General features: G+C 43.8%; 1 protein-coding gene across 10 annotated transcripts in view; it reads right to left on the reverse strand.

The window, feature by feature from the left end:
• The window catches only part of ADD1 (adducin 1), a 251,869-nt gene that overhangs the window by 205,952 nt on the left and 33,601 nt on the right, over positions 1–12,316 (reverse strand). For all 10 annotated transcript variants that reach the window (XM_033950494.1, XM_033950510.1, XM_033950502.1 and 7 more), the window contains exon 2: positions 8,835–9,047. In XM_033950494.1, the coding sequence (XP_033806385.1) occupies positions 8,835–9,029 (195 nt within the window). In that variant the 5' untranslated portion in view covers positions 9,030–9,047. The remainder of the gene's footprint in view (positions 1–8,834; positions 9,048–12,316) is intronic.

A 12,316-nucleotide genomic window follows, 5' to 3' on the forward strand; every position in this document is an offset into this window, starting at 1 on the left:
CTACCAGAGTAAAACAAATGACTATTTCTTTTTGTTGTGCTCAGGGCCAGATTAACACTATATTAGGCCCTAAGCAAACATATTTATGGGCCTCTCCTACCAGGGACCCACCTCCCTCACCATTATTTCACCTCTCCGGAAGTAGCAAGGAAAAATGCAGAACCTAATGTGTGTAAATTCGTTAATGTCTTTGTTTTTAGGAATATTTAATATGTTGGATTTCCCCTTTTTAACTGTACATCACTTTGAATTAAGATATTGCGATTGAATCAGAATTTGAATAAAACTTGTATGATAGAAGTTTTGTGAGTCAGCATGGGGACTATGCAAGCACATGCTTTGAATAGAGAAACTTAATGGCTAGTGCTGGAGAGCAGCCAAGTTTACCCAGTTCAAAAGGGAAACTGTCCTCATTTTCTGCAACCTATCCTGTTACATTATGGGACATGAAGTGCTGATTTCAATTGGTGGTATCGGGGACTATAAATAGAACATTACTTTAAAAGTGGTAAAGAAAAAATTAAAACTTTTAAATAACAACAAGTCTTTAGTTGCAAGAAAAACAAAAACAAGTTGCAAAGCTTTAAGGTTCAGTCTCATAAAATTTCTTCTGCTATTGTAGGCCAGTGATCCTGGTGGCAACAGTCGCCATTCAGTCCCCCTTGGTAGCTAATGAAGAGAAAGACCTGATGTTGTAAATAATGCTGAACCATGTTAGGCCTCAGTACTCAGCTATGGGCCTTCTTTGCCAGGTTTCAGTGGAGACTTGCTAAAGCACTTTCTTCATAGCTTGGTTCTTCTATGTGAGAGAGGATAGACTGTGAATGAAAGTCTTCAACAAAAGTTAAAAGAAGTTCAACAAAGGTACAGCAAAAGTGCAAAACGGCAAGATTAGCTGACACACAGCACCATCTTCATCATTGTTTAAAATGTAGATCTTATATTTGTGCAGACCACAGACCAGTCAGTCTCTGCATTATTTTCTTCCCCACCTTAAGGAGCCTGTATAGCTGTATTAGGTGTTTAATGTAGCACAGCACCACATTAATACAACAATCAGCTCTTGCTAACAGTTAAACCACTTTGCTGGACAATGCCATTTTGGAGCAGGTCACCACCATTCATTAACATAGCAAAAAATGCAAACAGTTATCACTATCTCAAGAGGTGTAGGTTATTAATCATAAATGTATGCACGGTAACAACTTTTTCTCTGTGTTAAAATCCATGCAGAAAGTACTACCATTTCAAGAAATATCAACAGCGAGGCTTCAGTAAGTTGCTCGACAACTGATAATATCGATGAAAACATCGTTATCCATGTATAGAAAGACCACAACACACATTCAGTGTACTCCCCAGGGCCTTTCAGCCGGGCGCTCCGCCCAGCTAATTTAGATGAGCGCCCGGCTGTAATCTCGATGGCAATCCTGCTGCTGCTGCTGCTGCCTTCTGCTCAACATTTAAAAAAAAAAAACCTTCTCACCGGTTTGGAGATTTACTGGGCTGACTCGGAACAGCTTGAATCGCAGGAGCCTGACTTTTTTTTTTTTTTAGTTTTTAACGCCAGCAAGCGACTTGAACCCATGCTCCGGGGCTCTAACATGTGAATGCCGCTTCTCTCCGAAACCGGAAGTCACGTCCCGAGGGGGGAAGAGAAGGGAAGTCGGCATGCACACGCCCCGGAGCATGGGTTCGCTATAGGAGACAGGTCAGCTTACAACTTGCTCTTGATTGCTTCGGGCTTTCCTCACTGCCGGGTCCTGCCCAGTATTCCCTCTAAGGTGAGCGCATGAGCGATCGCTCACTATTTTCAGTGGCGTCGCTCATGCTTCTTCTGGTATCGCTCACTCGAGCGGAGGTGAGAGGAAGCGGCGGTGGCGGTCTGCCCTGCTCGCCTAAGATGCAGCAGCGGCAACTCCTTTCATGATCCCCGCAATCAGTGGCGTATTAAGTGGGGGGCGGTCCGCCCCTTGTTCTCATTGGTGTAACGCCGGCCCTGCAGCTCCGGACTTCCCCACACCTGCCCCTCCTTCGGATCGCTATTATTTTAAATGTTATAGCCGCGGAGCTGTATCCATCAGTGAAGACGTCTAACCTCGGCCTGCCCCGGAACTCTTACTGCAACAGTGACTTCCTGTTCCTGCCTAGACGGGCGGCTGCTGCAGTAAGAGTTCCGGGGCAGGCCGAGGTTAGATGTCTCCACTGATGGATACAGCTCCGCGGCTATAACATTTAAAATAATAGCGATCCGAAGGGGGGGGGGAGAAGGTGCGGGGAAGTCCGGAGCTGCAGGGCCGACGTTAGAGGGAGTAAGAGTTGATGGTGCCGCAGGGTCCCGCGGGGGGGGGGGAGAGGGAGGAAGGAAGAAAGAAGAGGAACCGAAGCATGGCAATTGTGGGGAAGTCCAGAGCTGCAGGGAAGAGTGTTGCGGTACCCAGCTGGAGGGAGAAGGAAGATGAGGGAGGGAATGAAAGGAGATGCCAGGGCTTGGAGGGTAGGAGGAAGGTATGCCAGACTAAGGGAAAAGGAAGGGGGAGATGTGAGAGCATGGAGGGGGAGCGAAAGATGGAAGAAAAGGAAAGGAGAGAGATGCCAGAGAATCAGGGAAGGGGAGATACCAGACTATGGGGTGCAAAGAAAAGAAAGGAGAAGAGAGAGATGCCAGAGCATAGGGGATGCGGTGGTGACAGAGAGAAAAAAATGGAGAGGTGGCAGAGCTGACTGGCTTTGGAGGTGGGCAAAATCTGGAAGGCAGTGGGGGGATATAAGAAGGAGGCATTGGGGGCACAAAGGACATGGGAAGGAGGCACTGGGGGCACTATGGACACGGGAAGGAGGCACTGGGGGCACTAAGGACATGGGAAGGAAGGAGGGAGGGAATAGAAAGGGACAATTGTTGGGCCTGAGTGCAGAAAGAAAGAAAGGATACACAGTCAATTAATAGATGTCCCCTTTTGATGAAAAAAATAAATGGTCACGTTACCACTGACTTACTTTCTCTTCAGCAGCGTCAGCATCCACGCTAAGGTGCAGGAAGGTCCCGCGATGACTCGTCTGCTGGCTCTGCTCTGGAAGAAGTAAGTTACGTCGGAGGGGGTGGACCCGGCAGACGCAGTCATTGCGGGACTTTGCCGCAACTCCCTGCGTCTGCCGGGTCCACCCCCTCCAACGTAACTTACTACTTCCTGAGCAGAGCCAGCAGACGAGTCATCGCGGGCCCTTCCAGCATGCGGCTGCTGAGTCCGCTCTAGAGCAAGTACATCAGAGTGGGGTGGATTGGCAGCAGGCAGCTACAATCATCGCGGGACCTTGCTGCATGAAGGGAGAGAAAGGAGCAGGACTGCTGGAATGGAAGAGTGGTGGAGGGAAAGAAAGGGGGCAGGGTGGTATGGAAGGGTGGTGCTGATGGAATTGATCTACAGTGAAAGGGGAGAGACATAAGAGGGAAGGATATTGGAGGGAAAGAAAGGGGGAAGATGCTGATTGAAGAGGGGTGGATGGAGGGAGAAAGGGCAGACATTGGATGGTAGTGGGGAGCCTATGCTGGATGGAAGTGCAGATGGGAGAGATAAGGGAGCAAATGCCAGAAGGAAATGGGAGGAGAGAAAGAGGGGAGCAGATGCTGGATGATAAGTGGACAGAGAGAGAAGAAGGTACTAGATGGAAGGGTTGGAGAAAGAGGGTACATGATGGAAGGAGGGGATAAATAAAAGGAGAACACATGATGGGGAGAAAAGGATTGAGTTAGGGAAACACTGGAGGGGTGAGGGAAAGAGGTGGCAAGCTTTAGGTAGACAGTAAAAAAGGACATTGATGAGAGGGTAGTAAGAACATAATCTAGACAGATGCAGAAAATAAATTGAAAAGGGAAATGAGGGAAAAAAGGGAAAGGGATTGCAGAGGAGAGGTGTGGGAGAGGGAAGGCGAGGAGAGAGATGCCAGACCAATGGGGGTGAAAGGAGATATGGAAGGGGGAGACATACAGTTTCTGGAAGGGGCATAGAAGGAGAGAAGATGCCATATAGGGGAAGAGAGACGGCAGACAGTGGATGGAAGGAAGAGAGTTACAAGAAGATGAGGAAAGCAGAAACCACAGAAGACAAAGGTAGAAAAAAATTTCTATTTATTTATTGCTTTAGGAGACATGTGTCACTGTTTCTGTGAAGCATTGTATGCAGAGTCCAGCTTCTTGCTGGTTCAATTTAACCTTTGTCTATGTATTTATATTTTATCCCCCCTTTTACAAAACTGTGGAGTGTTTTTTAGCACCAGCTGTGGTGGTAGCAGCTCTAATGCTCAGAATTCTATGAGTGTCAGAGCTGTTACCACTGTGGCTAAAATCCACACTACAGTTTTGTAAAAAAGGGAGGGGTTAGTTTGTGATTACATATTCCATACTAGGCGAAGGTGTTTTCTGTGTTCTGTGTGTTCGAAAGACATAGTTTTCTGTTAGGATTGACGGTGTAGGATTGATCTGTGCTGGTCTGGCTTGTTTAGTTTTACAATGGGTGTATTGATGTACTGTTCACTGCAATATGTAAGATGCTGCCTTTTCCTAGGTACTCATGTGTGACGTGTGGCTTGTTACTAAAAATCATGTTTTTCGTACAGATGGGGGGGGTGCCAAAAAAATGATGGGCCCCGGGTGTTATAATAATAACTATAATAATAATAACTTTATTTTTTTGTATACCGCAATACCACAAAACAGTTCAGAGCGGTTTACAGGATAAGAGACTGTACATTAACAGTGAAGTTACATCAAGGTTACAGCGAAGTTAACATCGAGGTTACAGCATATCAAGAAGACAGTTCAGGGCGATTTATGTAAAGATACCAGAAAGCTGGCAAAGCAAAAACTTTAAGTAAATTGTTATTCTTCTAAGTTTTGAGTATTTAACCCTCCCACAATCTCATGGGCACTCGTTTCAAGTTTATTGAGATTTTGATTTAAACGCAATATCAAATATTTTCAATGTGTATAACAAAAATAAATTTTGGGAAATAAATAAAACCATTTGAACAATAAACATACAAACATATCCATAGATGATTAAAAATACATAAGGAGTACAAGGATAAACTACATTTGTTTAAAAATGCGTCCTCCGTGCCTGCTCATAAATTTGTGGAATATGTAACTTGTCGCTCATGCATATTTTTTTTTCACACACCTCATCAATCCTTAGAGGGAACATTGGTCCTGCCTACTTTCTGTTTCCGTGAAGGCAGGACCCGGCAATGAGGAAGGCCCGAAGCAAGCGAGAGCAGCGAGTTGTAAGCTTCCCTCCGTTGCTGACTTATGGAAGTTAGGTCAGCGATAGAAGGAAGCTTACAACTTGCCTTAGTCCAGCCCTGCACAACATGCGGCCCAAAACGGATCTCACTGCCGATATGGCTCTCACTCCGCTCTCCTTTGAAGATCAGCTCAGGAGGCAAGATTTAGCCCGAGATCAGATGAACATTAAAGGGCATCTGAGCAGATTGAGGAGAACATGTCCTGTTTTTCCATGACTAAAAATACTACCTTGTCTAATGTAATCTCTGATCAGATCCTTAAGAGCGATGCAACTATGTATGCTGGAGAGTCTCCTCCAGTAAACAGAGCTTTAAAGCCTGCAGCCATACAGAACCAGATGGTCAAAGGGCTCCAAAGTGTAGTATTGCCAAGGGATCTGTCTCACAAGTTTCTGCTGCTGGCAGATGTAAACACAGCACAAGAAATAGAGACTTGTGGCATTCTGTGTGGAAAGCTGATGCATAATGAATTTACTATTACCCATGTAATAGTGCCAAAGCAGTCTGCTGGACCAGACTACAGTACAGTGATATGGAGAATGTGGAAGAATTATTCAGTGTTCAAGATCAATATGATCTCCTCACAGAAGAAAGACGGAGAGAAAGAGAGAAGCCTGGACCAAATGGGAAAGACAGGAGGCAGATACTGGAGAGGGGGGAGAGAAGGGAAGGAGATAGAGATGTCAGACCATGGGGTGGAGTGGGAAGGAAGGAAAGAAGGAAAGGAGAAGAGAGAGATGCCAGAGCATAGGGGAAGGGTGGAGACAAAAAATGGAGAGGGGTTGAAGCTGAAATAAATAATGTACAAAGGAGAGAAAGGGCACAGGATATAGAGTTTATTGAAGGGACATAGAAAGAGGGAAGATACCATATGGAACAGAGAGAGGGCAGACACTGGATGGAAAAGGCAGAAAGGGTGAACAGTGGATGCAAGGGGCAGAGATAGGGTGGACAGTAGATGGAAGGGATAGAGAGAGAAAGGGCAGAGGCAGGGTGGAAGAGGCAAAGAGAGAGGACAGATGTTGCATGGAAGGGAGCGAGGACAAATGCTAAATAGAAAGAAGAGAGTGAAGAGAAGATGACTAAAGCAGAAACGACAAAAGGCAGAAAAAAAATATTTTTGTTGCTTTACGTAGAATCAAGTAGTATTGTAACTGTATTGATTAAAATTTATCAATAGGAAATGGAAATAAGGCAATTTTGGGGGGTGAATAAACCCCTTTCCTCAGGTCAGGACAGGATACCATAACAGCTGTATACTGTACTGTCTTGAAGAAAGATTTGGCCTCTGAAAGCTAATTGAAAAATGGATTAGTCCAATAAAATGGTATTTTCATATTTCTCATTATTTTATTTCTATTTGTTAATTTCTAAAGTGGTGACTTATGTAGAAGTTTTTTTTCAAATTTACATCTACTGTCTTTATATTTTGCACAGTATTAGGGGACATGTGTCACTGTTTCTATGGTGTTGCATTGTATGCAGAGTCTGGTTTCTTTGTTCAGTTTAACTTTTGTCTACATATTTCTATTTTTAGTTTGTTATTATTCCATATTGGGCGAGGGTGTATCTGTGTTCTGTGTGTATGAAAAGGACATGGTTTTCTGTTAGCATCGACTACGGGATCAATTGACTGTGTAGGATCTGGTTTGTTTAGTTTTACAATGCGTGTGTTGGTGCTATCATGCTCACTGCGGTGTTTAAGATGCTGCCTTTTCCTAGATGCACCCTTATTGTGTGACTCATGGATTATTACTAAAAAATATCTTTTTTTATATAGAGGAGGGTTTGTTAAAAAAATGATTAGCACTGGCTGTCATATATACTAGGTACACCACTGGATTTAATGACCCTATTCTAACTTTACTGTTGACATAGGTGTTGTCCCCCCAACACACAGACACACCCATTATAAAGAATTAAATTAAAGTTGTATTATCATCAAGCAGCTTTCAAATGACATTATAAGCAAATAAAAATAAAATATTTTTTGTACATTGCTAATTATTACCTGCATCTTTACCTATACTGTTTTGCCCTAGCTCTTACTTTGCAGTATAGCAAAATAAAAAAGAAGCAGATAAAGATCAATCACACAGGTGCCCTTCAAGGCTCAGTAACACCTCTGCATAAATTATGTGGAAGAGGTCTGGAAGTGGGGATAGCATCTATTTCATATCCTCAGTGAGACCTCAGGAAGGAACCTAGTGATCAAAACATTATTAGAGGTGTTGTACAGCCATTTCTTGTATGACTGGATGAGCTATATTTATCTTTTTTTTTTTTTAGTTGTTTAAATTCATGCAGAAATAAATGGTTAGATTGAACCTAATGACTTCATTAACGCATTTCCCTTTTTTAAACCTCTATACTATTTGAAAGAGGGTGAATATCTAATTATTCACTTCTAGAATTGGATACTTCTTAAATTTAGTAAAGTGTCAAACCTTAAAAAAGGAAGTCATATCGAGCATTGGAAAATAATAAATAAATATATAACTAATAAAAATAGTATACATTTAATTTTCCCCACTACCAAATTTCCCCACCCCGCCCACCCGGCTACTTTTTCATGCCACCCGGCTGGAAAAAATTTCTGGGGAGAACACTGCACATTTATTGAAACATGCTAAGTATTCTCATAGTACAGTCACTATCATCGGGTAGACATCATATATCTGGTAGAGAAAAATTTCTGGGGAGAACACTGCACATTTATTGAAACATGCTAAGTATTCTCATAGTACAGTCACTATCATCGGGTAGACATCATAATATCTGGGAAATGACATTGCTCCTCTTCAATAGGGCAGGCAAATTTTTTCTGGGAGCCATTAATGGGTTTCTTTCTTATCTGGTCTTAGGTTCATGCTTACAATGCTCATAATTGATATGGGGACTCCTCTAAAAATGAACCAACTAATGTTGTAGCACCTCAAGTTAGTAATGTACTAAACAGATTCATCATCACTACTAATACTTAGCTCTATGAATTGATTTTTCATTTACTAGTCCAAACAAAATAATGTTGTTCTAAATCAAGTGTAACTTATGTGGTTCAGTGGCTACAAACTGCTTTAAGTTTTAAAGCAAGATCCTCCATTGCATACACTTTTCCCTCCGTATTCGCGGTTTCAGCATTCGTGGTTTCGATTATTCATGGTTTTTAGCTTGCTGGCTCCTCCCCCCAAAATTACATCAGCTTGCATAGAGAAATCACTGATTCTAAGAGTTTACAGAGAAAATCGCTGATTCCCAGCACTTTGTTCACCGTGTTTTGCCTCTCCTTCAGAAACAGGCCAAGTCGCCCACCATGTTATTCACAGTTTCACCATATTCACGTTGGTTTGTAATAGAAAACAGCAAATAACATATAAAAAAAGTTTCAGGGGTTTTCAGTATTTGCGGGTCTGTTAATCCCCTATCACAGCGAATACGGAGGGAAAAGTATATATTCATTTGTAAAACATGCAGTGCAACTAAAAATGCAGGCATCCACAAAGCTGTTCAAAGAGTGAGTATATTTTTCTTACTGGACTCTGCAGAATCATAGAGACTCTCTTCTTCTGCTCCATCATATTGAAATCTTGACGAAGGTCGGGTGCCATGTTCCTCTCTCGCAAATACTCTGGGTTATTTTCATCAACCCTATCAAAGTACCTCTCCTTATGTGGAACAACTGTAGGAGGTGGTGAAGTCACCACCCCTGCTCCTGTATCCCCATTCATAGCACAATTCTAGAAATTCTGTGGGGGGAGGGGGGAAAAGAGAGAACCATATTTTTTGTCAGACATACCTGTTCACTCTACAAACTGAATTTTTATATGTGGAATTTACATTTTTTACAATAAGAAGTAAATGAATGCTAAAGGTTTCACATCTATGTTTATATATAGTCACAGGTGTCGGAACAGAGGGAGCCACAGATGCCATGGAACCCCAAAAAATCTGCAGGATCTCCGCACTGATGCTGTCACTATTGAACACAAACTGCAGGGCCACACTGTTATTCCTTGTAACTGCTGGTCTCGCCCATCTCTGATGTCACTTCTAGGTCCGGGGCACAGTTGGCAGCCACAAGAAGGAACAGTGTGGCCTTGCAGTTTCTTTTTCTCTGTTTTGCCAGCCTGCTAGTCTGGAGAACAGCAGCAATGGGCAGTAGGGGTACTGGGTGGGAGGGGATGAAAGGGGATAGACATCAGATGAGGAGGGAAGGGCAAGAAAGTCAAGTGCTGGATGGGGGGAAAAAAAGAGGATAGTTAGTGAGAGACTGGGAAATAAGAGGAAGTAAAATAGGAGAGCCAGCGTGAAAGATGGAAAGCTGTAGGCAGAAACAGAAAAAAGAAAAAAAAAGAAAAAGAGGGAAATTGTAGACTACTGTAATAAAGAATTAAATAACATTACATAAATAATTTCTATACTGCATCTGCCTTACAGTTCTGTGTGGTTCACAGTGCTAAGATACTGTACATTCACAGTGATATACAATGCAGCCTATTTAAATACTCTTGAATAAGTAGGTCTTTAACGATTTCCTAAAACTTAGGTACTACTTGGATCTTAGAATCAATGTGCTAAAATTAGGACTCCAAAGGGCCGCCTTTGGACAGAATTCGATTCAAAAATCTTTTATATTGACAACCCTTTACTGATGGAAATTCAAATAATCTGGAACCTCAAACGGAACGCAATCTGCCTATAAACGGAAGGTGATCAAGAAAATAATTTAAAACTAAACCATTCATTATCTTATAACATATGCAGCCAAACAAACAAAATTCTGGCCTCAATCTGCAACCAATGTAAGCGTTGACAGTCTGAAATAGAATCAAATTTCTTTACATTAAATATAAACCTGACAGCTGTGGTTTGGATGATCTGCATCCTTTTAATGTTACATAGTAACATAGTAAATGACTGCAGATAAAGACCTGAATGGTCCATCCAATCTGCCCAACCATACATGCTCCATAAATTAATTTAAATAGTCCTTTTACTTAGATATTTTGCTTATAGGCAAGTATATCAGGACAGAGGAAGATTAGGTTCTTACCTCAGTAATCTTCTTTCCACCAGACAGACACTTTATTCCTGGATTTGACAGAGACCTATCTACACATTCCCATTTTTTGTGATTCCATGTGGTGGAGCAACATTTCCAGTTCACAGCCTTGCCCTTTGGGCTGGCCATGATGCCATGGACCTTCACCATTGTAATGGTGATTGTTGCAACACATCTGCGCAGAGCAGACACAGAAGTCCGTTTGTATCTGAATGACTGGCTAATAAGAGCCCAGTCCGAATCTGAAGACAAACTAGTGGTTCACAGAATGATTCAACTGCTACAGAAGCTGGGCTGGTCAACTTTAGGAAAAACCACTTGGAGCCAACACAGATCTTGGAGTGTCTGGAGTCCAGTTCTACACAAGGGAAAACAGTGTTCCTCCCGGAAGCCCGCAGAGAGAAGCTTCTGCATTAGATATGGGAGTTTCAGAGCAAGTCTGCTCCAACGGCCTGGCATTATTTGCAGGTGCTGGAATCAATGATTGCGACCATGGACGTAGTCCCCTGGGCAAGGGCACACTTGCGTCCACACCAGGATGCACACCTCTCCTGAGGGATACGCTTCACCAGCAGCTGCAATCTAGCCTGGTGGTTGGAACCCTCATCTCTCACCAGAGGAGTTCCCCTTCACAGCATGGGCGATTCTGATGACGGATGCCAGCCTATGTGGCTGGGAGGCACATTGTGAGGGGTGTCCAGTTCAGGGACACTGGTCCCTTCCCAGAAAAAGTAGTTCATCAACTGCTTGGAACTTTGGGCCATCCACCTGGCTCTTCAGGCACTGCAGAGCAAAGCGGTATGAGTTTTCTCAGACAATGCAATGGCGGTAGCCTATGTCAATTGCCAAGGGGGCACCAAGAGTGATGCTCTACACTTAGAAGCCCAGATGCTGTTTCAATGGACAGAGGCCGATCTTCTGGTGCTCTCAGTAACACATGTGGTAGGAGTGGACAGTATGCAAGTGGATTTCCTCAGCCAGAAGACCCTGGACCCTGTCTCAGGAAGCTTTCATTTGCATTGTGAATCGGTAGAGGCGCCCAACATCAACAAGAAGGTAGTTTGGTTCTTCAGTCGAAATCACAAGCCAGGAAACAAAGGCCTGGATCCCCTGTTGTAAACTTGGGCAAAGGCAGGTCATCTTTATGCCTTCCCTTAGTGGCCCATGATAGGCCAACTTCTACGTAAGATCGTGCCTCACTGGCGCCGGTGATTCTAGTTGGACAAAGTTACCATGTTATGCAGACCTGGTCCATCTGCAAATGAATCAGTGTCTCAAATTTCCCTATCATCCCGGCTGTTCAAGCAGAATCCAATTGCCCTGCAGGATCCAGAATGCGTTGGCCTTACAGCATGGCTCTTGAGCGCACTAAGGCCCCTCCTATGGGGCATCTGGGCCAATCAGAGACATAGGTTACTTCCCGGTGCATCCCAGGATGCACCAGAGAAGGGAAGGCCCATTTTGAAGAGGCAGGCCAGCTGGCCGAAGGGAGTAGGCATCCCTCCGGTTAGCCAACTAATTCAAGGTAAGAGGGAGAGGGGTTGGCAGCAGGGGCGGTGTTGTGTGGCAGTGGGAGAGAAAGGGCATCTCTTCCACTTGTGGGGGGGTCACTTGGTGGCAAGAGAGTTGGCATCTCTCCCACTGCTGGGGGGGGAGGTCAAAACTGCAAGGGGGAGTGTTTGTGGCAGGAGAGAGTGGGCATCTCACCTGCTGCTGGGGGGAGGGTGTTAGTTGGGAGTGGAAGAGACTGAACATCTCTCCCGCTGTTATTTTGGGGGGGATTTTTTTCTGTGTTTATTCTGCACTTGTCCATCACTATCACCAGCGATGGGCACACGCAAATTTAGTGAGTCTTCACTACTCTCCACCAATCTCATTTGATGAGTGTTTTTTGGAGAAAGGTTCGCTTTTAAAAAAAAAATTTGCTACCAGAACGGCTGTGATAGCAGCCCG

Source organism: Geotrypetes seraphini, chromosome 1 (genome assembly GCF_902459505.1).
Source record: "Geotrypetes seraphini chromosome 1, aGeoSer1.1, whole genome shotgun sequence".
NCBI lineage: Eukaryota > Metazoa > Chordata > Amphibia > Gymnophiona > Dermophiidae > Geotrypetes > Geotrypetes seraphini.